Raw genomic sequence first — 27,463 nt, 5'->3', positions numbered from 1 at the left:
TGTTACCATCGCCACCACCGCCTCCTCTCACATGAAACAACACGCGCATTCAAACACTCGCGTCAAAACATGAACGCAGGAAAAAAAACAGAGCGGAACGGAACTACAATGGCTTTTGCTTTTATTGTTGCAGGCCGCTTTGGAGTCAGATAGTAAGGCTTTCATCGGTAAATAATTAAAACTATCATTATTATTATGAATATCGTTTAAATAATGTACCTTTGATGTATCCGTCGCTGTTATATCTTCATGAGATGTATAAGAGAACACAAGCTGCAAGATAAAAGCATTAAAAAAAATATAAACTGTGCACTTTATAGTAAAAAATTGGGTTTATTTTGAAAATATATTATTTAAGCTATCAGGCTAGCACTGTTTGCTTGAGGCAATAAAAACACCCGTTCCTGCTATTTCTTATCATTAATATGGGGAGTAATTTCGCAGTGGTTAGTGCACTGCATTATGAACTACCTGGGTTAAATTCCCAGTCATTGGATATCACTCGCCATGGTTAAAATCCATGGCGTGTGATATCCCAAGCAGTTCCTGGGTAACTTCCATTCACCAAACTAAAATTGACCAGGGTGAAGTATGGTCAACCTGCCCCCTTGACTGCCAATGGCATGGAGAAGCCTTCATCCAGCAGTTGGTTGTCAAAGGGCTATAAATTATTATTGCTTAAAAATAATTTGCTGGCGCAACATATAAAAACGTATTGGAGCATTTAGGCAGATACTCTGTCTCGGATCTTGTCAGCCAGACGATGTTTCATTAAAAGTCGAGTCACAGTAAGTTGTTTTTTTATTAATCCCTAAACGAGAATTCCATCACTTCCAAGCGAGTGCGCGTCGTATTTTAGCGCATGCAGTAAAGGCGTATATCGACACACCTACGGTGCATTTATATGCTGATGACTGACCGAGTTCACGCAAGGCAACTGTGGACACAGCCTAACTTACGATCTAGGACAATTTATAATGAGTTGAAGGTTCAATTTCCATCGAAACCACGGGGAAATTGATCATCTGATTGATGTGCATCTGCTGCTCGAGTCATTCACGCAAATTTGTCGAATTTTTTTAATGGGAACGTTCACAACATAAGCAACGCATCTGCAAAAAATTAAAATGTTGACAACGATCGCTGAAGAGAAAAAAAAACAGCCTCTCCACGTTGTTGTTTACAGTTTCATAAGCCGCGGATTTACAAATAAAAGCATTTTGGTTTAAATGTTGAAAGCGTGAGCTTTCTAAATGAAAATGACGTTTAAAAAAAATTCCAATACTTTTGCATGTTCAATGTACAAATAGGACCCCACGTACAAATGCTAAATTAAACATGTGCTTTATTAAAGTGGGGACGGAGTAGCGGCATGGTGGTCAACGCAGTCCGCTATGAACTTGGCAACCCAAATTCGATTCTTGGCCACGGCTAAAAGATCAAGTGGCAAGTGATCATGCGAACCCCATCCTGAATATCTCCCTCCCCCCGACTTTCACCAAACCACACTGACCAGCATGGTGCAAATATGATCAAACTACTCCCCCCCCCCCCACCACTGCTATTACTGACACGATATGGGGAGGCCTTCATCAGCCAGTGGAATGACCGAGGGTTGAAAGACGATGCTTTTGTAAAGTGACCAACTGCACCGAGCTTGTGTAGTGTGGCAGTGACAATTATAAAGGAGCAGCGATGTGCCCAAAGATGCTTTTGAACACGCCGTTGTTGTTCTCCGTTCAGCAATTTTGCACGAATAAACAGCCGTGCTGACGCTTGAACAAAGGTGACGGCGAATGATTTGGCTTACAGGTTACGGCATGGCAAAGCTTCAAACAGAACACGGACTAAATGTCCGCTGGTCAGTCCAAACGCTGCTTGTTCCCGTTTCAAGGTACAATATGGGGGACCCATTCACAGGCTGGTGAAAGTTCCTGTTGGTCAGATTTTTTTTGGTGAGAGCGTGCTTTGTCCCAGTGTCTCTTGCCGACGGTGGGGCAAATCACGAAAGCAATGCGCGTCTGGGACCGTTTTGGGAAAACAAGACTCTGCCCTTATTCTTTTATTACTATTAAAGGTGTGCCTATGACTAAAACGCCTGGAATGCGCTGGATCAAGTCAAATCTCAGAAGCTCAGTCGGCTGGAGCCTGGGAAGGGCTTGGATGGTGCGGTCACTATGCACGTCAGTTTGTTGTAGGCTGCTGCGGGGCAAAAGAGGGCGGGCACAGCAACATGCATTTTTGTACAGCGCTTACTAAGCTCCTTGCTTTCATCAACTCAGACCGACAAAGCATGGTGAAAGATGGTCAACTAACCCCCCCCCCCACGACCTGCATTACACAAGAAGGCTGCCAACTCGCAGTGGATTGACAAAAGAGCTGTACATATATACACATTTTTACTCCATAAATTGTTGCGATTGATGACTTTAGTCCATATTATATTTGTAAAGTTGTGGTGAATGCAGCGGCCACTAGTGGCCGCAAGGTTGATGAAAAACTGCTCAACCCAACATACACGAATAGAAAACCATTGATCGTACTCACACGATTGGATAGGTGCATTGCGAGTTCACGAATCTATATTAATTGATCAACCGTTACTCTTATTATAACTCACACACACACAAGCGACCAATATTAACATGATCTCATCATGGGGCGCTTTTCTCCCTGCACCGAAATCAATCGGAGCCCCGGAGTTTGTGTGCTCGGATCCCCACACCCACACCTCAATCAGATTTACGACTTGCAAGCCACTTACTTACACCATGTGCAGCATATCATCATTTGCCAAAGAGTTTCACAGGCCCCACATTGAAGTGCAAGCAGCAAGGAATAAACACACACATGTGCGCAGCATGTGTGGAGAAGAAAAATTATCCCAAATGCCACTGCCAGACTTCTCACCCGCACCCATAAATGAGACCACATCACATCAAGACTCTGATCCCTCCAGTAGTTACAAACAAAATATTTGATCACACTCACCACATTCAAGTGCAACTCCCTTTTCATCATCCATGGTTCCGCCCTTGCCTAATTTGTCTCTCTCATCTAATTCTACTACTCCCCTCTAAGCACTCTGTGCTGCAGTGACCAAGGCTTTCTATCGAAGCCCCCACGCAACCGTCAATCAGTGGGAGGTCGCTCATTCTCCCCTGCTGCTCTAGTAGTCTGAAACTTCCATCGCCCAGCCATCCGCAATGTCAACTCTCCTGCCCATGTGTTCGAATACAAAATAAATGCCTACAGCTACCGTAGAGCAGCCTGACACGCGATTTTAGACATGATAAAAAATATAAATAAACGAGATGTATTGTAAAAAATGGTATTAATGTCTGAATCCATTTTCACAAAATCCTGATAGAATTTCTTTATTTTATCAAGCAAACGCACTTAAGAGTCATTGCCTCCCTCCATCAATTCATCGATTTAAATAGAACCCTATTCTCATGATATATGCATTAAATTACGCTTGTGTAAACAAATTCATTCCAATCATCAATTTATCCACGTGCACGCTGGAGTTAATTTCCTTATCTCTATTGTCTCGAACTGTGGCGACTGACCTCCGTGTCCTCACTAGGCCTGAAGAAACGGCACCTTCGACAGTACGATCGGGCAGACAGCGCCAGTCCTCAAACAACCTATTGCGCTGCAGCCTTTGTGTACATGAGCAAAATCAGCCTCTTGCATAGAGGTGCACGAGTGGTCGTTTAGGCTCGGTAAACCGTACAGCCACCGAGACGACGCCAGATTGTGTCTTGTTTCAGGCAAAGCCCCGAATTGCAAAATGCAATTCTCAATTGTGGGGTCTCATTCTCAATTTAACTTCAATTGCACTATCGGCTTCATTTAATGAGACGGACATGTTTGCTCGGAGCTCTTGCGGAGGCACGAATCACTTCCACGTTAAAGAGCCTACAGAACATGATATCGCAGAAGAACTTTGAGAGCGCTTCAAGAGACATCTTATCCACACTAGAGGCCGCTGCACTCTTTAGCATGCACAGGGTAATAGATGGAATATTAATCATTCTCTGGTGTGTGACGGTGGTCACCCAGAACAGATAATGGCACATATAACGACCCAATGTCCAATTCACAAATACGAAGGCATCATGACAGTGAAACACTCCGCTACTCCTGATGCAATTATCTGGCTCAACCACCTCAATGTGAAATCACAGTTGTTGCTCTACATCAACATCGGCTATACAAAGAACAAGGGCAACACCAATGACGTCCACTGATTGAGATGGCGCGAGGAATGCGGTGGCCTTCAAAGAGTCATCCGCAAGCTTCCTGGTTGTCCGGATACCCGAGACGCCACGGGGAAGTTAAACATCCCCTGCCTCCCGTCTGTTCCCGGAACTTGTTTTAGGCCCTTTTCCCCCCAAATGAGTGGGGCCATTCAAATAAAGGACATAACAACATACGCAGGGGATAGATGAAGATAATCCATTCCTCCGACGTCTAAAACGTGTACACGCGCACCGTATAATATTTGTTTTTATCGCAGATGCCGAGTGCAGAGCCAATGGCCCAAAATGAAAATCAGTCAATGACTGAGAGCACCAATGCAAGTACAACAGATAAGTACAAACATGTCCCTTGAATTCTGGAGTGGTATATGACCTTGAGTAAAGGAGATGATGAAAAGGGAGTTGCAAAATCGAGCAGTGCGAGGAAAAAGAAGTGTTGTTGCACATTATAATGACAGCAGACCAATTGAGAGTTCGGCGACACGCATCTCCGCCGGCAGTTCTGGGCCAGTGGTGGAAATTCTACATTCATGTGGCGGGGAACAGTGTTCTCCACAGGGAATCCACTGGTGGATTTTCATTAAGCCGAGGTCTCGTCAGGTGAGACTGCTTTTACTGACCTTGGTGGGATGATGATGAGTTGAACAACAATGTCAATGATGATGGCGAGGACAACGACGACAGATAAGAATGATGACGAGGCTATGTCATCCCTGGCGGGGTTTTGATTGAACTCACTATTGCACAATATCGAGTCCTCCCCCCGAAGCCAGGGGTCGGCAACCTGCGGCTCCGTACGCGGCTCTTTATGGACCGCTTCGTGGCGTTATTCGCATGCATTGCGGCTCTTGATTTATTGAGGTTTTTTTTTACCGAATTCGAAAAAAAAATGTCTCTTCTTGTATATTTTGGTTGCCGACCCCCTGGCCTAAGCGTATGAGCTATAACCCAAACCGTGAAACGCGAGCATTGTATTGCGTGAAAAAAATATATATCAGATTTACGCTGGACGGATTTCTGGAACAGTCGTGCGCTCGTAACAGCCTGCGTGTAAAATTGTCGCGAGAGGCGCTGGGAGGCGTTCTAATTGAGTAGCAAAAGCGACCGTTTGCAACGGTACTTGCAGCAGATGGCCATGCTTAGAAACACCTCATTTAACGCGGCATTACAACATCACCATTATCGGCAGCGTTCCTTTACGCAAATTCTATCTCTCTCTCGCCTAGCGTCGTGTGCACGAGCGGCATGCAATGGACTCGTCGATTAAAAATTATTCTCGTGCTCACCAAAACAAAACAAAAAATTCTGGGTACACAAGCGTACCAATAATCATTATAAACTCACATATCGAATACACATAGCCGAATAGTCAGTACAAACGAGACAGAACATATGAACCTCGAGACTCATGATACTCCAAACGAGAACAATTCATTGAATCGCCAGGAATTGCAGAGGGGGGTGGGGATTGAGGGGGGATAAATCTAGCATAAGAGTTATAGATAGTGTTATTGAAAGTAGTTTGCCTCTCAGACGAGAATAGAATAGAGCTCATATCCTATTTAACAGCCCTGCGTCAGTGGTTGAGATGACACATTTCCCAAGGTGGAGAGTATCAATTGGGCACTTCCCGCCAAACTTTAAATTCAAAACTTTCCGATCACGAGCCGGGGGGGGCTCTAACCACTACGCCACCTCGCTGGGCAATTCTAAAGACAGTGGTAGTCCTAAATTAATTTAACCCCCCCCTCCCCCAGCATACGCGATTACACGAAATGGCTGTACCATATTGTGAACGTAAACCGAACACCGTGCAAAACTAGATTTTCATTCATAGAGGAAACATCACAAATAAAATTATAAAAAAAATATAACACATCCCAGGCACCGACTATGACGCTAATGCAGTTAGTTAGCTCTGTTACAATGCGGTCACGATGCGGCATCCTTTCCCCTGCATCTCTCTCTTCTCTCCCCCTCATCCCTTGCCCTTAACACCTCCACAGACGTGCCCTTTCTTGCAAGGTGCAGCTGCACGGCTTGGTGACCTCACACTGAACGTGACCCAGGATAAAAGCTCGCAACTCAAGGCTGTCTCCATCACGTCACCTCCGATGACCCCGCTTTGGTTTTCTCATATTCCGTCGAGTGTCATTTTCTTTTTATAAAGTGCACGCTTGCTCTGTGCGAGCAGCACCAACACCGACACATAAAAAGACAAATATCCCACGTGTAGGTGTTAAGCCTGTTGGGGCGAGTGCTGTTTGCGAGAACCTATTGAGGCAGGCGCGGCGCACGTGTGTGCAGCGTCGTACCCTGTGTTGACGTTTACACTCGCCACTATGAATACAGCTAAGAAAGGAGCAGGCACCGGTTTGAGAACAGAGCTCAGCTCGCCTTGGTCAAAATGCAGTATTGCTTTCCCTCCCCACATGGACACACACATACAAAGACACACTCGCACACATACCAATAAACAAGCAATGCGATTACAAGTAAACCCAGCAGAAAACAGACACACAGGCAGACATTAGGCATGTAGATATTATTTTATTAATCAAATTATATAGATTTCTGTGCTCACGACAAATGCACGGAATCGTGCATGCTAAGAATTTATTTTTGTGATTTATATAAATTACATCTTAAATTTGGGTTAATGGAGTGAACAAAATTGTACAAATAAGGTAACATAAATGACAAACAATACAAACAAGCTGGAGCCAACAAAACAATCCGTACAAAAAGTAATTATTACATCTTGACAATTCGTATTTTTGCATTTGTACAAAACACACATACATGAACGCATTTGTAAACATACACACAAAAGCCTACGCATACACCACCACAAAGATGGAGCGATGAAATCGGCTCATGCCGACAACTTGGCGAGCCACTCATCCAGCAGTGGATTGATCATGGCTGGCGATGATGCTGCGCCTCTCGGCTGTGCACACGCGCATCTCAGGGGTGTGGGTGGCTAATAATGCCGCTCGTCTGGAATGAACGCAGCCAACACCTTCCTGCAGGGCGGCGAGGCCCTGTCGCGAGCACAGGTGCGGCTGGTCGGGCTGGCTGGGCTGGCCGGGCTGCTTCTTACACGGTGACAGATCGTGCCCCGCGGCAACCGCACCTTTACGCGGCCTGCCGCTCCCGACTGCCAAAATAGCACCACACCCCACTAACCAGCAGCCAGAGCCACATTCACCCACCGTCTGCCGCCTTTACCCACCTTCACCCGCCGTGTGCCACCATCATCTCATGTTTCCCCCAAACCTAGCAGCTATTTTCCTCGAGGAGCAGAATTTGCGGCAAACGAGTTCATCAAATTGTTGCAGCAAACACACCACCCATGCTGTCGTATTTACATGTAAAGTTGTATGTATAAACAGTTGTGCAGGTGTGTGTATACACGCAAGCATTTATACACATATATGCAACCGTATATGCATATACATCATACTGCTCCCTACAAACATACAAACACACACTTGTAAACAAAGATTCCCCGTTTAGCCGTTCACAGACTGTTGAGATACATATTAATCGTAAGCACCGATTTTGGTTGGAGTGGCACAAGGTGGACCTTGTGGCCAGTATCACCTCTGGCAGCCTTTGTGTCTCCCCATTGCTGATTTTACAGACTGCAGCAGGTACTCCCATGAAGCTGAGTCGATGCAGCGGAGGCCCACGAAAAGTTCTGATATTAACTCAGCACTGATATTAGCCATGGCAGGGAATTAAACTCGGGTCACCGGGTTCGTGGTGCAGCACGCTTACCACTGTGACACCATACACCTACGATTAGTACGGTTGGCTACGTACGGTGCGAAAAAAGTCCGACATACGTACACAGCAGCATATGCAGATACACACAGCACCAGGTACACAGTCGATACACACAGCAGCTACACACAAAACGGGTACACATAGCAGCATATACACACCCACACAACAGAGGTCCTTCAAATAACACAAGATAAGCAATGCTTGCCTTCACAGGCGAGCAATGCAGTTCGTCCTCTGAGCACGTAAAAAATATAATGACAGCTGCTGCTGATGCAAGGGCCCTGTGCGGAGGACGGTGGCTCTGCGGGTGTTTCCTTGACGGATCTTGCGGGCGCCTGCTGAGGAGCATTTGCGTCTCTCACACAAAAATGTCGTAGTCACACCGGCGCAAATTGGTCCATCAACATTCGTGACGTAGCGTGCGCAGAAACAGCCGCGAATGGAACACCGACTTACCAAACATAGAAGCACTTAATCGTGTACAGTATAACAAGACACATGCGAGTGACCGCGACGGCATGCAAACAGATGGGAACACAGACAATGACATCCGTATATTCAAGGTTGAACTATAATATCGATGAATGTTTACTTCACAGGCTGCAGCACTGAATTACATTATTGGAAAGTGACATGACAATAAAGCGTTAGAGAAAAGCCAATAAATATGATGTTCTACGAGCACACACAAACACACTAATACACACGTGATGGGATCAAAAGACACTGGCATACTTACATACCGACGTATAAATATAAAACCCTTAACGTAGACATGTGCAGCCATTATCAATTCACTGCTGGATGAGGGCTTCCCTACACCGTGGGGGTCATGGGGGGTTACTTGAACATTCTTCACCACGCTGGTCAGTGCTGGTTGATGAAGGTGGGGAGCATAGAAGTACAGCACAACAATGTATTTTTCTGCACTGCCCTCTATTTACCCACCATTTAGCCCCTCAGAACTAAACTATTTTAATTTACCAGGAAAAGCCCACTGAGCTCTTAGCAATTTTACAGGTGACACTGGCCATACATGATAGCTCATTAAAGTGGCTTACACCATCATACGTAGGAATTTATAGTCGCCAAATAATCAAATCGCATTTTTCTGAATGTGGAGGTCAAAAGCGGAGTACCCAGAGAAAAATCCATGCAACCACGTGGAGGTCATTTAAACTCCATACATATAGAGGTACTCTTTGGTTCTTTCGGTAAAGTCACGTAGGTAGAAATAAAATCACGACGTTTCGGGCGCAACACAAGCGTCCGTCATCAGGTGGGACAACCACAGCAAGAAACAATTGCTGAAGTGGGCAAAAGGGCTGCTGCACCAAGAGGTACCTATTGTCCCACCTGATGACGGACGCTTGTGTTGCGCCCGAAACGTCGTCATGTATTTTATTTTATTTCTACCTACGTGGCTTCACCGAAAGAACCAAAGAGTATGAATTCCTACAGTCACGAAAGCTTCAAATCAAACCGAAAGCTTAAAATCAAACCAGGTAGATAGTCTTGACACCGCAGCACCCATAACAACCTGTTATGTATTGTCATCACCCATCCAAGGATTGTCCAGGCTCAACTCTGCCTAACTTCAGAATTTTGTCAAGATCAGACGCATTCTGGGGCTTAATTTGGTCAAAGACATTTACATACAAAACTGAAGAAAAAAAACACAAACACACCAAAGATCCTCCATATAGCCGGCATGTCACACAAGGGGGTGGGTGGCCAACACCACGCCCGGTCGCCTTTGTCTCCCTAGTGGCGATGTTTACACACCACACCAGGTACTCACTTGAGGCTGAGTCGATCTAGGGGAGGCCCAGGCCCAGTTAAAAAAATCGTCACTGTTGTTGGCCGTGAGAGGGAATCGACCTCGGGATACCGGGTTCATAGCGCAGCGCGCTAACCCCCACACTGCCGGCTCCCCACTCATATACACAAACACATGCATACCAAAACTGAAGAAGCAATTTGGATGCGTATATATACATACACACGTATGTGCAGTCACTTGCATTCACAGAGATAAACACGGGCATTCATATACACGTACGTACATACCAACACCAACATACTGTTGTGACCACGCTGATAAATGGAAGCAGCTGTTAACACAGCCACTGGCAAACACAGACACTGTACAAGTGTAATCATTAATCTTGATTTATCCACAGCTGGATGAAGGCCTTACCAAGCTGTCGGTGTCTCTCACAGTCAAGACAATGCAACAATTAATCTCGCTCTACACATACGCTGATCCTCATCGCTCATCTTCGCGGTGCATGCATCAGCACATTTTTTTCCTTCGGTTGCTCCTGTTGCTAGTGTCGACCACTAGCCATCACCCGTTCTAACCATGTGTCCGACCCAAACACATCTGCTTTCCTCACAGCAAAATACTATGACTGTGACTTGCGTTTGCTCTCTAATCCATGTTGTCATATTTCCGTCTCTCGCCGTACAAAACATACCATACCAACGGACACATATGGAGACAATGAAACACAATGACAAATACATACACGCACATATACATGGAAATCAATACGAACACACAACTAAAATTACATTGGTACGTACAGATGTAAATACACTGACAAAGCAACCAAAGTAACTCCAGCCATCATTCGTCACAAAGTAACGGTGATGTCACCGCGGCAATCGTGTCAACACCGAGGTGCACTCTGAGGCCACGTGAAGTTGTGGAAGGAAGGCTTGTCAGAGGGTTAATGGGCAGACCCAGGTGTTACGGCTTAACTGAGATGATGGACAGATGCGTCACCTGTGCTCCTCACTGTGCCAAGTGACATATGCTACACACACACCTACAAACCAACACAAAGACCAAGATCCCGCGTATAGCCTGAGCAGACTGTAGGGGTAAATGCTGTAGGCGAGCACCTTTGAAGGCCGGCACGTCACACGAGGGGGTGGGTGGCCAGCACCATGCCCGGCCGCCTTTGTCTCCCCAGTTGCGATGTTTACACACCGCACCGGGGTACTAATTTGAGGCTGAGTCGACCTAGGGGATGCCCATGAGCGGTTCAGATAATCGTCACTGGTGTTGGCCGTGAGCGAGAATCGAACTCGGAACGCCAGGTTTGTATTGCAGCGCGCTAACCGCTACAACTACTGCTCCCCACACACGAACAAACCAACACAGCACACATATTCTTGGTTCTTTCGGTAAAGTCACGTAGAATATGAATCAATGCAGTCACGAAAGCTTTAAATCAAAACACAGTACACGTCACCTCGTTCACATTACGTGGTGCATACACGCAGCAGCTCATGCCACGGGTCTCATCCACCACCTCTGGGATGAGCTGCAACGGCACAGATTTTTGGGTATGGACCCTGTACACACATACCACACGGGCACTGCCATACACACAGACACACATACCACCGGGCACACATAACATGTGCAAGTAACGCAATCACACACAGATGTGAACAATGATGACGAAGTCAAAGATAAAGTTCCCCCGTATAGCCTATACGCACAGGCCGTGGGGACAAGGGTTATTAGCGATAACTCGTGAAGGCCGGTTCAGCTCACCAGGGGGTTTCTGGCCACAACCACGCACGGTCGTCTTTGTCTCCCTCGTGGCCATGTTTAACAACATCGCACCAGGTACTCATTCGAGGCCAAGTCGACCGAAGGGAGGCCCAGGACTAGTTCAGATAATCGTCACGGGTGCCAACAACAACACGACCGCTCCCCCTTACAATGACACACAGAGTGACACGCACCCAAGTGAATACACCCCACACACAATGTAATTTAGACAAACAAATACACCCACAGATAAACAAATAGTACACAATGAAGCCAACACAAACAAAAACTCGCAGTAACACCTACAGATACGGACAAATGTCTCCCCCGTGTATCCTTTAACAGACTGCTGGGGCAAGTGCAAGAACCTTTAAAGGAATAACTTTAAAAGGACGGTACAGTGCACCAATAGGTCAGCACCACCCCTGGCCGCCTTTGTCTCCCCAGTGCTGCTGTCCAGCCACGGGGCCAGGTAATCAATTCCAGTGCACCCAAGAGCCGCCGTTCGACACTTAAGTGGCGGTTACGCAACCACAGCGCTTGTGCCAGGCTAGGTGCAACTTGAGACCACGTGCCAGTGTCAACGGCTCGCCGACAAACGGGAGGAATCAGTCAAAGTGAACACACACACACACGCCAGCACAGTGCCATGCGTACATATAACCACGTACAAAAACAAAGACGCACGAGTTACTTCAAAGGATGCAAATCCAACATCTAGACATTGTAGAGACCGTGCCCCCCCCCCCCCCATTAAATCAGAAGCGACGCATGTCCACTGACAAGCGGAGTTTGCGGTAATTGCACTTTAAAATTACTAACGCCATTTAAACAGACGCGGGGCAGCCTGTCACCCCACTCCCCCTCTGCTGCTCGCGGTCTCGGGAGATCTTCTAGTGGACTACCGAGGAGGAGAGAGGAGGATCCTCCCTCCTCATCCTCCTCCTCCATCCCCAGCACCTGGGTCCCCTCTTTCTCCGCCCCAGCAGACGCGGCGTCACGATCCTTAATTGCCCTGATTAATCGTCACATCATTAACTAGGACGGCCGGTCCCCTCGCCGGAGGCGGTAGCGTTGGGTTGGGTGCATAGTTGTAATGGGAGGGTGGCGTAGAGGGAGAGAGATCACAGGCTGTCAACATCGATCCATTGCCAAGAACCACGGACAACGATCATCATCGCCGCGACCGTCGTCGTCAGGACCATCACACTGCCACAATGTACCACCGTGATTCATGCTGTGAGAGGGATGCTGAGATTTGGGGTGATTGAGAGATATCTTGTTTTCCTTGTTTTTATCATCACGATCAACAATGTTGTTGTTTTTTTTACCAGATCTTAACCATTTGCAACACCGTGATCATCGTCATCAACATCAACCACAAGCTGCCTTCTAGTAACCTCATCTCTCGCTCCAGGTATTCCTGGCGACTCCCCCACCCCCCACCATCAACCTTCACCATCTCCATATGCCTCAATCGTCTCCAAACTCCACCGCCTCCCGTCTCTCCCCCATTGCACCATTGCCGCGACTCTGTCTCACCTCTTCTTCCATCGTCGCATCCTCCTACAACGCCACCTCCTCTATTACCCCCCTGCAACATCTGCATCCACCGCAAGAGCTACTCACCCCCCCCAAGCCCCACCTCGTCTTTCTCCAAGTTTTTCTGCCACTTCCATCCTCCACAGCCTCCTCGACCACCTCCAACATCCTTCGCCTTCCAACAACTCCACCCTCTTCCTCAAACCCCCCACCACCATCACCACCTCATTCTCCTCCTCCTCACGCTTCCCTCGTTTTTCAGTTTCTGCCGTCACTTTTTCTCCTCTGCCTCCAACCACCACGATACCTCCCTCCTCTGTAACCTCCACCACCTCCTGCCTCCATCACCACATGCAACATCCAACTCATCCGCCACACCTCTTCATACACACCCCTTCCCCGTCACCTCGTCAGGTCGTCTCGAACCGCGCGGCGCCCCCCACCGCCGCTGCCTCTCCAAACGCCGCGGCGAACGCTGCCGGGGTTTGTCACAACTCGCTCCGCGTCCCCTCTCTCCCTCGCCGCCTTCTCCTCCTCCTCCTCGTCGTCGTCTCCTCCTCACGTCACCTCGTCGTCGCACACGCAGCGAGGGCGGCTTCAAACGTTGACGAGAGTCGCACCGCGGCTCATGTCACCGCCAGCACCAAACACCACCTCCTCGTTCCACGCCCTCCGCCTGCCGCCGTGACGTCATCGCGCCGGTTAGGCGCGTCGCGAAAGTGACGTCACCACGCACGGTAGAGGGATAGTGGGCCGAGGCGGGGCCATCGCGACGTTACGTCATCACGCACCGCGTCGGAGCGGCGGCGGGTTTCGATTCATTCTCCAATCGACGGCGTCGATTTTTGAAAGCTTTAGACGCGGACGCGTAGAATCGCGCACGGTATAATCGATTAGCTGTATCGTGGACGATTCTTTTACGGTTCGAATCATAATACAGCGTCGGCTTTACCCCTGCAGCCGCGAGAGACGCGACGTTCGCATCGGCGCAACGACAACAAAATAAATAATCGATTTCTCACCGAAATCGAGACGTCAAAACCACGGACCACGAATCGATATTGTTACGATCTCTCGTTGCTGCAGGCTTTTCAATGAACCCACCCACACGCGAGGCGATGCGCATCGTTAAGTAATCGACTACTGGCCAACCGCACGATCCCGCGGGCTTATTTGGCTCGGTGACCCGAAGGAGATTTTCAAATTTGGAGAAAATCGATCCTGGAGGCTGCCGTGACGTCATCGCGCACTGATCGAACGCGATGACGCGGCACCGCTTTCGCATTACATCATCCGTTAAAGCGCAAACCGCCGCGTGTGACGTCATCGCGTTTTTACGCACTGCGGATGACGACATCACGCCACAACGCGGCTCCGACATTACGTCATGTCTATTTATAGAACACAGCGAGGCGTTGGTCGCTTGTGCAGCACTGTGCAACGTTGTTGTGGTCGGCTTGGAGAAAAGTTAATGGCGCAGAGAAAATTAACAATTACGTTTAAACTGATTTGTGTTTTTGTACTTGTATTTTACCACGTGAGCCCCACTGAGCTATATTGCTTCTTTTTTATTGTCACAAGCGACCCGGCAGCTCAGTGAAGTGGCTTATCATTGTGTGGACATTTATAGCAAGCCAAAAATGCTCTCCAACGCGAGTTGTTCATTCTAAATGTGGAGGGGGGGGGGGGGAACCGGAGGACACCGATAAAAATGCACGCGACCAAGGGGAGAGATAGTGACAACATGCAGACTCCAAACAGGGGTCAAGGTCGAACCCACGACCTCCTTGCATACCTGGCGATGGAGTTAACATCGTCACCGCGGCGCTGAAGGCGACAGCGATTTGAATACGAGGGAGCTTCGCCGATACATCCACACGACTGATCAATGCCACCAAGAGATGCAGTGGCATCTGTGCAGACAAATCGTTCGCTGTGCTGCACTTTTCATGCAACCCACAAAGCGGCAAATTCTGACCGTATTTACCAATCCCGACATGACCGGCGTGGTGAAGTATGGTGAAATACCACCCCCCCCCCCCCCCCCATGGAAGTCGTCATCTAGCAGTGGAGTGACTAAACGGCCTATAAACGAACAGAACAATAGTGATTTAAAGCTTTCGTGACTGCAGTGATTCATATTCTTGGTTCTTTCGGTAAAAAAAGGTAAAAGCGCAGCCCCGCAATAGTTCACTGCACTCCACTCCTGCGCGTGGGCCTCTGAACGCCAATGCGGCCAACTCGGGTAAACGCGGACCCACATTTTATCCCACTAGTCACACCGCTTACACTGTGACCCACAAAGACAAAGATCCCCCCCGTATAGCCTGCAGCAGACTGTCGGGGCAAGTGCTGTTAGCGAGCACCTATGAAGGCCGGAACGGTACGCGAGGGGGTGGGTGGCCAGCACCACGCCCGACCGCCTTTGTCTCCCCAGTGGCGGTGATTACACGCCGCATCAGGTACTAATTTAAGGCTGAGTCGACCTAGGGGAGGCCCAGGACCGGTTCAGATAATCGTCACCTGTGTTGGTGGCCGTGAGCGGGATTCGAACCCGGCGACCCGGGTTCGTAGCGCAGCGTAGCGCTAACCACTCCGCCACCGCTCCCCACAACTGTGACCCCCCCCACCACTACTACCACTAAACCACGTGGCGCGAGTACTTCCGGGTCGCCATGGCCGCCTCCTGCTGATGCGCGCGCGTGTTGCTCGATGTGCCGGCTCTGACCTTCGCTTTAAATAATAATAATAAATAAATTCCCCTTAAAAGTTTAAACATTTCATTGAGTATTATTTTTTTGTTACAACGCGATCCTGTTCTGTTCACGCGCCATATCGCGGTTCTTGCACCCGAGGCTCCGGGGGGTCTCGGCGAGCGCCGCTGAAGGTGAAGTTGTTGATGTTTGTAATTAACATCGAATAAAATATCCGATGCTGTCATCGAGGCCTCGTTCATTTACGGGTTAAGCGCTGCTTGTTGTTGTTGTTGTGTGCTTACTGAATCACGAATAACCGTCTCGGCACTAAGTTAACGTAGCCCCATAGCCCGCCCGTGCAAACGGGGCGAGAGTTTTCTGCAGAGATAATAAGAGAGGTAACGTGTATCGATGTAGACCGATATCTATCGACGTTAAGGCAGGTTACACGGGATGTGCAAAGCCACGGAGAGACGAGGTCAGAGGTAGACGAGGGGACGCGGAGGCGACAAACGAGAGACAGGCTTCATGGGTGAGGTGGTGGTAACGTGCCCGTGAGATGAGACGCGTACAGAGACGAGACACACACACAGGGACATAGACACACGGAGAGAGACGGGGGAGAGGTCGACGTAGCGAGGTGGGGAGACGAGAGGGACAGGCAGACAGAGACGCAGAACGAGAGATGTAGAGAGAGACGGACACAGAACGAGAGATGTAGAGAGAGAGACGGAACGTGGCCGAAACGTTACGAGTACAGCACACCGGTGTGTTGGAGAGCCAAGCCACAACATTTACAATCTGAGTATGTACGACGTTTCGCCAGTAATTACAACTTGCTTCATCAGGCGACAGCCAGATTTGTTTTGGGTGGTGGCGGGTTTAACGACACATTTATTTACGCGATCTAACCCAAAACAACCTCTCTTTACGGATGATATTGGTCGCGAAAGCCTACGTGTTAAACAGAGAGACGGGAGCTTTGTCCTATGTGGAGACTGGCCGTCACAATGGGGATTTGTAATTTTCGCCCCAGTCTTTTAAGTTTCTAGATTTAAAGCTTTCGTGACTGCAAGGATCCATACTCTTTGGTTCTATTCGGTAAAGTCACGTAGGTAAAAAATAAAACAACAATAATCACGACGTTTCGGCCACAACACAAGCGGCCTTCATCAGGTGAAGGGACCAGGCTGTCTAGAGGACAGCGCTGGAGTGAAACACAGCCACGCTCAGACCGCGACCTTTAAGCTGTGTGCGAGGAAACAAGGTGCCTTGACAAAGGAATTAGCATAAAAAATAGCAATTCATTGGCCGACTTAGCATGATGAACGGTGTAGAGGTGGTGTACATGCGGGTGAACATGCCGGTTGGCGCGGGGGAGTTTACCTATTGATGGTGTGAAAAGGGATTTTTTTTTTAAGAGCTGCGAAAGTTTGGGGTACCACTACTTAAAAAATATACTGTACCATTGAAAATTAGTTTAATGTTTGGTTCGATTTAGAACATCTTTCCAATGGTTGCTTAATTTGAAACCATCTTGGTTGAAATTGTGTCTGTGTTTGTAGATCTGAATTGCCTCGTGAACAAATCTCTGATAAAAACCCGTGGGTTTGCAAAGAACCTTGGTATCGGAGAAAATTATATCGTCATCACCCACAGCGTTGTAACAGTGATCAGCTACGGCAGAAGAATTCGTTCTGCCGTGTTTCAAATCTGATTTGTGCTCGCGAATTCGGTCAGAGACATGTCGCTTTGTCTCCCCGATATAGCAATCACCGCAGGTACAACTCAATTTGTAAACCCCGGGGTACTGTAAGTCAGGAATGACATCCTTCACGGATGGGATCAGATCACGAATTTTGTGTACTGTATTGAACCGGACCTGGATCTTGTGTTTGTTTAGAATTTTGGAAATCTTTTTTAGTAACGCCTGCTATATATGGTAGTGTGATGGTTTTGACCGGAGTATCAAGTGGTTGTTTCTGTATGGAGGGAGAAACAGCTTGGCGGATGGTACGGTCAGAGTATCCATTCCTTTTGAGGGCCAGGTGTACATGTTTTAATTCACTGGTTAGGTGGGGTTGGTCCGAAATGCAATGAGCCCTATGGTATAAAGTTTTGATGAGATAATTATTTTGGTCTGGTTGGAGGTGGGAATCAATTTTCAAGTAGGAATCTGTGTGGGTGGGTTTCCTGTAGACAATGCCCCAATGAGCCATCAGGTCTCCTCTCAAACAGAACATCTAAGAATGGTAGCTTGCCATCTTTCTCCACTTCCATGGTGAATTTGATGGCGGGATGTCTGGAATTGATGCGACAGCTATCAAATTGAAGGTTGTTCATGAAACTGCTGTCTCCTAGGTTCCGAGTGCTTTCCATGCACCGCTGTAATTTTCCGTGGCCCAAATATGAGGCTCAATAGGTCTGTTTTGTCTGTGTTCCAAGGACGAGTGATTGTTCAGCTCAATATTCCTTATACATATACCAGTTATATTCTTAGCTCTTTCGGTAAAGTCACGTTGAAGGGAAACAATAAAGTAATATAATTTATTAATAATATATTTTATTATTTTATTGTTTCCCTTCAACGTGATTTTACCGAAAGAGCTAAGAATATGAATTACTGCAGTCACGAAAGCTTTAAATCAAAACATATACCAGTTGTTAAGACTGTTTATGACAACAGCGGTCGTAAGGCATATTCAAGCAATGCCAACATTGCACCTGGGTGAGAGATAACAAAAAAAACGGATCCCTCGATTTCATCCACTGTTGGAGTCTGAAGCCCCCCCCCCCCCAAGTCATATGTGCTGTCAATTCCCCACCCCTATTCAAGTGCAGGCTCATGACCTTGCCTTTTTGTTTATCTGCATTTGAATGACTGCCTCTTTCTACAAAATGAGAATCTTTATTTATACTGGGGGAATCCGATGAGCTATAAAGCTCTTTTTCACAGATGTCCAGTAGAGGCGGGTCAGAAAAAATACTATTAATATGTATGCATACTCTATACGTCGTCTTGAAATGCGGTGCCATTTAGAGACGCCATCTATAAATCCATATTGTGTTTCGCATCGAGTAAGTCGTCTTTTTTTAATTAACCGCCCCTCCATTGTAATACAGCACAGAGCAAGACCGTGACTACCGACGACAGTGGTCAATGCCTTCCCCACACTGACAGTTCCTCGTGTCTCATTCAACAGCAGCAACCGCCGAGAGGGAGTCGCCTGCAGCCCCAGCCATGTCGCTGTATGCCCTCGCTTCACGAGGCCTGCGGGCGATCACCTTGGCTCTCCCAAACACCACAGCACGTGCGGGCACCCAGGGCCCGCGACTCCTCGCTCACCACCGCTCCATCACCTCCTCCATAGTTGTGAGTAGCAGCTACAGCAGCAGCAGCAGCAGCGCCGCCGCCGCATGGTGTCGGAGTCTGGCCGCGCGGATTACGGCAAGGCGAGGGATCCCAGAGAGCGGCTTCGCTGCGAGGGGCGTCGATGCCATGGCGCTGGGTCCTGCCCAGGGCTTCCACACGACCACGGAGCTCCACGTGTACAAGGCCATCTGGAAGAAGAAGAAAACGTACACCATCCGGCCCATCGGCAGGAAGAAGACGGGCGGGAGGGACCACACAGGTGACGTACTACGTGATGGTCTTGTCGTCCAAGGTGGTGGGACGGGGGTCCTTCCGGATTATTGACGATTTCAGTCTATGGCTTCTCTCCGCAACTGTTTTTCTGCCTTTGCCACCAAACTGATTTGGATGCAGCCCAAGTGTCATCAATTGCAGGATGCATTCGTGTATTCACGTTTGTTTATTTGTTGCATTTGCGGTGTCATTGGGATACATTCTCAATGTGAATAATTTATTTCTGTATTTTTCAGAATACATAAAAATTAAGCTAACAGACTTAAAAATAAGTGCTTGAGGGATGAATGTATTGTGTTGTTTGAGTATATGAATGGATATTACATGGCTCTTGTCTGTCTTGTCAAAGACAAACAGTGAACGAACAATAGCATAATTTATCCAGGAATGCCTCGCCGAGTCGAAAGGCAAACGTCGATATGCTCCTGCATATCGATATTTGACTAAATCCATGTGGAAAAAAAACTAGAATGCACAGATAAAACCCACCATGCAGACTAGAGGGTGACCTGCTTTACATCTGTAAACTTCTCCCACCCTTCTCGACAACACCGCCCACCCGGTAGGCCGGATCCGAACGCACGGCATCGGTGGCGGTCACCGGCAATGCTACCGCATGATCGACTTCAAGCGGTTGCCGGAGGGATTGATGGCCGGTCGCCTGGATGAGAACAAGAAGGTGATGGAGGAGAAGGTGATGGAGGTGCGCTACGACCCGCTCAGGTGAGTCGGCTCGCCTACATCGCACCTCCCATTAGCACGGTTGGCTACGTATGGTGGGAAAGAAGTTAAACATGAATACGTACGATGCAGCATCTGGGACATTTAATGTATTTTAGTTGAAAGTGTTATCCTGAAGAGAGGGCCCATTCGGATAAGGCTGCACTTGACTTAAGGGTAACAGAGCAAGCAAAGCTGAGAACCTGGTTTTGAAGCCATTGTGCACACACACCTTAGATTACACCCGGTTCATGCGCAAATAATTTAGGTTTGGGTGAGCACTGAATTTTTTTTTTATCCCATCCCGCTGAAAAAGCTGGGTATTTGTCATGGTGAATATTCCTGTCGTGTTGATGAGAGGTCCTCAGAATATTTCACGTCACCTTCAAGAGCAGTTCTTCAACACAATCTGATGATTGTAAGAAGCCTGTGGTTTGCATAACATATCCGAGGAGCTTGGCACACAAGACCCGGGTCAGTGTAAGACAGCCACGGTGAGATCCCGCATGGTCCAATGTCGTTTCAGGTCTGCAGACATTGCACTCGTGGCCGGCGGAACACACAAGCGCTGGATCATTGCCACCCAAAGCATGCAGCCCGGTGACGTCATCAAGACGTCAGGCTTCATAGGGCGGATGGCAGGTGATGTGCAGTGTTAATTTCACAAACGAAGATATTCTGAAATGAAGTGCGTTGTCTTTCAGTCAATGATGACAATCCACAAATTGAGGTTCGACTGCAAGTTTCCGGGTTGTCGTCTCCTCATCTGAGGCTGACTAAAATAATTAATCAATGCTGACTAAATGAAACACTGGCCCGATGCCAGCCTGAGACACCAAGTAGCAATGATACGGAGCTGTTGTGCACCCATGTGCATTACAGACGTTCATGGAAGACAGGGTCAGAGAAAAGTTGACTTGTACTTGCCTGCATTCACGGCTAATAACATTCAAAGGACCACGCAACACAGTAACAAATAGCTGTCTTAGGTGGGTTGTGTGTGCCTTGGCCGTCCGACACGAGATCGAAACATCGTTAATTAGAAGGAAAAAAAAATCCTTTAAAGTGCTCCAGTGACATCACATCGGTGTGATTTGTCAAAATTTGTATGCGTCAATGCAGTGTAATCACGAAAGCGGTTGTTAAATGCATTTTAAACTCTTCATTAATGGCAGTTCAATCTCGCGTCAGCTCAGGTTTGTATCTGGAAAATTAAAGTTATCTTGTTGAGTTGCATCTCCCTTTAACATCAACGAGGAGCCTAGTACATTCTAATCTGCGGCTTATAATGAGCTCATTAGCATAACTCCCGGGTTTTAATGAGCCCACCTCTCCGTCTGCTTTGGCATCCCTTTAAATTGGCCCTTACTCATTCCTTACATCTCACTCCCCTTGCCTGCTCGCTTTCCAATCCGTCAGTTCCACCGCCCCCCCCCCCCCCCCAACTCCCATCTCGCTCCCGCTCGCTCACACCGTCACTCTCCGTTTGCCACCCCACCCCTGCTCGTCCCCTCTCTCCGTGCTCAGTGCTGGCGCACGAGGGGGACGCTTACCCCGTGGGGGCACTCCCGGTGGGGACCCTCATCAACAACCTGGAGGTGAAGCCCGGCGCCGGCGCCCAGCTCATCCGTGCAGCCGGTAAGGGCGCAGAATTGTGGGCCATGCGACGGAATCGCACCCACCGTCCCAGCCACCCAACCCGATCCCGGCGATTCTGTTATTCGTCGGCAAGTGACGAGTAGCTCCCTCCTACCCCCCAGGCTAAGTAAGACTGTCGTTCGTGTGTGTTGCAGGGACGTGCGGGTTGCTCATCAGGAAAGTGGAAGGAACTGCCATCATTCAGCTGCCGTCCAAACATCAGATTCAGGCAAGAACAGATGTTCAAAAATATATTTCGGTATCCGCAATAGAGCATATTTAAACGTAATTTTGATTTAAGTTTCTTGTTGTAGAGCCACATGGCTGCAGACATGCGGATCAGAAGTATGGAAATGTATGAAGAACTTTGATGGATTGGGGGAAGGCCTTAATGCAGCAGTGGATAGATCTTGGCTGATGATGATAAAATGGGACGTACCAAATGAAGGTTGTTCATAAACCAGTGTTGTTGGTTTCCAGCACTTTCTGTGCACCACCTTTGTAAATGTGTCTTATTCTAAGGGCCAAAGTTTTATAAAACATTACGTTTTACATATATACTAGTCGAAAGACAGTATTCATTACAATGGTGTTGCAGTATTTTCAGGCAGCGTTAACAACATTTTTCACAAGTGTGTTTTCCTTTTAATTATCCACGGCTCTTCGCAATATTATTGCAGGCAAAAATATACCGCTTTGCTTCAGCTGTTGGACCCCAGCATCTGCACAAGGCAGGCACCAGGCGCGCAGGACATGCACTAACCACCTCTGCCCATCGCGCATCCCCTGCAGGTGGCGGAGACATGCATGGCGACGGTGGGCCGCGTGTCGCGCGTCGAGCACAACAAGGAGCCCATCGGCAAAGCCGGGCGCAACCGGCGCTTTGGCCGACGGCCGCAGAGCGGCCTGTGGCAGCGCAAGGGCGGCTGGGCCGGTCGCAAGATCCGGCCGCTGCCCCCGATCAAGAACTACGCCGCCAAGGGATCGCTCATCAAGCCCGCCACGCCCGTTTAGCGTGGGACAAGGAGGAGTATACCAGGGTTGCCAACTGTCCTGGTTTTCCCAGGATTGTTCTGTATTTAAGCAGCTGTCCCGGGAAATCTATAAGTCTTTAATTGGGACATTCAAGACACTGCATTTCCGTGCAAGGTCTCTGTCGGTATATGCCGTGCACCTTTGTGTAGATATCGTTCGGGACTGCAAACACCAAAGGTGAAAATGGAACAAAAAGTTATAAAGGGGGCCAGGGGCAGCGTGCCAGAGGTGGGGGGCTAGGGTTGTCGGGCGGTCATGGCTATGGCTCGAGTTCGGATGGCTCATATCCTCCCAACAATTGGCAGGTTTGCACCACCCTCCGCAAAAAAAGAACCACTTTTGTTTATTGGCTTTTCACTGGTGTCTACAGTGCGCTTGCAGGGCATATATCTGTGTGTGTTACACAGTCATTCGTGTGCATGCAATTTTTTTTTAATACAGACTATTAAACGGACGTTTTACTTCAATGCTGTTGGCAGTTCGATCTTGCAGAGCCATGAGTAACTATGAATAAAACGGAAGCCTGTTTAACCTGCTGACGAATTCCAGGTTTATTCAACAGCGACTTGGATTCATTTGGCGGCAAGCAGCTTCTCAACTCCAGTCCTCGACACCTCCAACGTTCCACTTTGTGATTACCAATATTTAATTCATAATCGAATTAAATCACTGCACACTGCATGCACCCGTTGGCTGCTGGGAATGAGTGCAGCAGTCAGTGTACAGGGGTGGGGTGGCTTCATGACATTGACCAATCCATAGTAGGCCAGCGATATAAGAGATTTCAGCGAATGGTATTACCTCCTGTGGCTCCAGGGGTCACGTGAACCCAATTGCAATACAGCATATTTTCTGCGTTTAACGAGTTCCCCCAAGGGATTCAATTTGCACGATTCAGGGACAAGATTACACTCAAGAATCAAATATCTTTTGTAGAATTTTACCTTCTCGTGTATCGTTTCTCACGCGGTCTCGATTGCAGTTGAGTTCGCTCCATCAGTCTTTAATGGCATAAACTTTGCATAGCCCAAAAATAACGCATTCATAACTTGGTGACATAAGTCATTTGGAAATCAGAATACCCTGGGTCTCGTGAGGTTTGACCTTGTTGGACAGTAAAACTAAACCCATCTTATATGGCACATGTATCATGAACCTTGAGTAATATTAATCTGGGCATCATGCATGTAACACGAATCCAAAACATCGATTCTCATGGGATTTGATTGATGTATTGTGATCTTAAAAAAACAGGTTCACGCATATATCAGTATACACCTACATAAACACCACCAATGATGTTTCCTCCACTTGTATTGCTCCTAATTGAATTTAGAAATGCACCCTTTGGTGCATTTAACGCCACCAGCCACGGACACCCCAAGTGGAGAGAGTTGAGAATTTCAGTCACCAATTGTGCAAACAAAAAAAATCCCATTCAAGTTTAGTTTTCCCTTAAATTCCAATCGAGCACAATCTGGACTTGTAGAACGTATGTTGAACTTATTTTGCACCGTATGTAGCGAACCTTGGTAATCGGAGGTACTGTCCAAAGATTAATGTGGCGAATGATTGATATGCGGAAGAGCGCTGCGCAATCCTGCTACCGTAATTCCCTACTTATAACTGCTAACGACAATGGCATAGTACTTACATCCCAAGCATCAGCCTCCTGCGGCAATAGAGGACCCCCCCCCCCATGCACTCTTCTCTAGCCCAGTCGAGACTAATCGAGCTCAGCTTTTACCGTCATATATCGCCCGACTGGCATTAATCAGTCACCCAGGGCCTTTAATTATTTACGCATGCAAAATTATCCAATGGGATCGACTCCCTTAATTATGGGTGCTGTGCGACTGCCTACCTCCCACGCGGGTCCAATCATTTGACGCCACAATTCTCCAGGTGGGTCCACAATACCCAGTCAAACCCCCACCCCCAAAGTAATTTGCCCCCTACTTGGACATCCTTAAAATAACGGCATACACAAGTTAATTTGCGCTGCCATGGATAAACAATTAACTACATGTTGAACTTTTGCGCCATACGTAGCTAAACCGTGCTAATCGGAGGTACAGACTCGTCTGTGGAAAATGTCCGCTTTCTATCCCTTCCAACAAATCATTCTCGCACCACAGATTAGCACGGTTGACTACGTCCGGTGCGAAAGAAGTTGAACATACATTCGAATTTACTTTAATCATTCACTCACTCTCCGAGTTAGTCTCGTGCAAAGTGTCACGCACCGAGTCCGCCACGGTCATCTCTGGATGTCAAGTCTCTGGATGCCAAGTCTCTGGATGTCAAGGGTCTGGATGCCAAGTGTCTGGATGCCAAGTCTCTGGATGTCAAGTGCTCTGGGTGTCAAGTGTCTGGATGTCAAGTGTCTGGATGTCAAGTGCTCTGGGTGTCAAGTGTCTGGATGTCAAGTGTCTGGATGTCAAGTCTCTGGGTGTCAAGTGTCTGGATGTCAAGTGTCTGGATGTCAAGTGCTCTGGGTGTTAAGTGTCTGGATGCCAAGTGCTCTGGGTGTCAAGTGCCTGGATGTCAAGTCTCTGGATGTCAAGTCTCTGGATATTAAGTCTGGATGTCAACTCTCTGGATGCCAAGTCTCTGGATATTAAGTCTGGATACGTCGTCTCTGGATGTCGAGTCTCAGCAGCCGAAACATTTTGCTGCCCTCTCGTGGTTCCTTTCTGCAAATCTTCAATTCCAACGCAAAACCTTGGGTGTTGGACATGTTTAGAGCTGAGACGACTGGCAGACTAAGCCAATGAATCGACCAGCGTTTGTAACCGACTCCTTGTGATTTACAAATGCCTGGACACACTTTGTGCAAAAAAATGGCATCCGCAACTGCATCGTGCCTCTCGATGGCGATCAGCCTATGATGTCACCAAGCCATCCCCGTCACCTCCCGCCCAGCGGCACATGTGCGAACAGAGATGATACGTCTTCTTGGTTCTTTCGGTAAAGTCACGTAGAATGGAAATAAAATAATAAAAATAAAACAATAAAATAAAATTCTCACGACGTTTCGGCCACAACACAAGTAGCCTTCCATTCTACGTGACTTTACCGAAAAAACAAAGAAGATGAATCCCTGCAGTCATGAAAGCTTTAAATCGAAAAGAGATTATACCCCCCCCCCACCAACTATTTTCGTGTCATTCGATTAGTCGAGTAATTGAACCCGTAATAATCGGTCCACTTTAACAATTGAATCGCCCAACTCTAAATACAACGAGCTTGTTTGCCCGTCCTAGGACGGAAGCTGTAATATTTACGAAAAAATTGAGCAGAGTATAATTGTATCTTGTATAAATTCAATGACAGTGAATCTTGCACAAAAGTATGTCATCAAACATTTAACTGCAGTTCACTGTAGCACTGTATACAACTGACCTTCAATTTGTTCAAATTCACTGCTCTGATATTTTATTCTCTTCTGCTTTCGGTCGCTGGAGTTGAAATGAATTGGAATTCGATACAATATCTGGAAAATCACCGAGAAATGTCAATTTTACCACAATGTAGAAGCATACATTACACACACCTTTTGTCTCAAGTGCTGAAGAAATTTTGACTTAAAACTTTCATGACTGCAGGAAATATTATTCTTTGGTTCTTTCGGTAAAGTCACGTAGATATAATAATAATAAAATAAACTGAATAAAAATAATACACAACAAAAATCCACTAATGTAGACTGTAGGCTGGTTGTTAATCTGTGAGTGTACTGGCAGTCTATAATGTAGACTGTAGCCTGGTTCTTAACCTCGGTGAGCGTACTTGCAGTCTATAATGTAGACTTATTCTTGGTTCTTTCAGTAATTAAAATATAATACAAATTAAATAAAAAATATAAATAAAAACAAAAACCACGATGGTTAAGAAGCAGGCTACAGTCTGCATTATAGACTGCCAGTACGCTCACCGAGGTTAAGAACCAGGCTACAGTCTACATTAGGGGATTTTAGGTGTTTATTATTTATATTTTATTATTTTTTTAACCTTATTTTTATTCTTATTTTCCTATCTACGAGACTTTACCGAAAGAACCAAAGAATATGTTGAAGAAATAAATAAAGACACCAAATCCACTTTGTTACTGTGTATAATTATTTATTAGATTCACTTTCAATAAAGAAAGGTAAAACTTAAAGCGAATTTGCGAAAATAGAAATTTATTTTCCGCTCGACCTTCTTCTGCGTGAGTGTAAAAATCCACCCGCTCATGAATATTAATGATGGGGGGTGCGGCATGTGGAGTGACGTCACGCGCGTTACACACATACATTCTTGGCTCATTATAGTAGTAATACTGTACGTTTATATGTACTCAAACTGTAAATGTTGTGGATTCACTCTTCAACACACCGGTGGGCTAAAGTAGTGAATTATTTGCCTTTTTTTTATTTAAAGCTTTCGTGACTGCAGTAATTCATATTCTTAGTTTTTTCGGTAAAGTCACGTTGAAGAGAAACAACAAATAATATAATATATAATATATAGGTAAAACTATATATAATATATACTATATATAATATATACT

General features: G+C 47.1%; 2 protein-coding genes across 6 annotated transcripts in view; one reads left to right on the top strand and one right to left on the bottom strand.

The window, feature by feature from the left end:
- LOC116939785 (kinesin light chain 1-like) overlaps positions 1 to 13,878 on the bottom strand; it is a 55,437-nt gene extending 41,559 nt beyond the window's left edge. For 2 of the 4 annotated variants that reach the window (XM_032948590.2, XM_032948591.2), the window contains exon 1: positions 13,580 to 13,878. The gene's annotated coding sequence lies outside the window, so the exon portion shown is untranslated. The remainder of the gene's footprint in view (positions 1 to 13,579) is intronic. The other 2 variants (XM_032948592.2, XM_032948593.2) reach the window with 1 other exon arrangement.
- A 1,940-nt stretch (positions 13,879 to 15,818) lies between these two features.
- Positions 15,819 to 23,439, top strand: MRPL2 (mitochondrial ribosomal protein L2). 2 transcript variants are annotated; one of them, XM_032948620.2, is made up of 7 exons: positions 15,819 to 16,060; positions 19,076 to 19,501; positions 20,082 to 20,238; positions 20,762 to 20,877; positions 21,763 to 21,873; positions 22,029 to 22,102; positions 22,666 to 23,439. In XM_032948620.2, exons 2-7 carry the CDS (start codon positions 19,111 to 19,113, stop codon positions 22,885 to 22,887), a joined length of 1,071 nt encoding a protein of 356 aa, XP_032804511.2. In that variant the 5' UTR covers positions 15,819 to 16,060; positions 19,076 to 19,110; the 3' UTR covers positions 22,888 to 23,439. The 2 variants fall into 2 exon arrangements, with proteins under 2 accessions (XP_032804511.2, XP_032804510.2); XM_032948619.2 differs by having other exon boundaries at positions 19,073 to 19,501.
- The last annotated feature ends 4,024 nt before the right edge of the window (positions 23,440 to 27,463 follow it).

Source organism: Petromyzon marinus, chromosome 6 (assembly GCF_048934315.1).
Source record: "Petromyzon marinus isolate PM22_M1 ecotype Great Lakes invasive population chromosome 6, UKy_Petmar_22M1.pri1.0, whole genome shotgun sequence".
Classification (NCBI taxonomy): Eukaryota; Metazoa; Chordata; class Hyperoartia; order Petromyzontiformes; family Petromyzontidae; genus Petromyzon; species Petromyzon marinus.
This window is presented reverse-complemented; position numbering and strand designations above follow the sequence as displayed.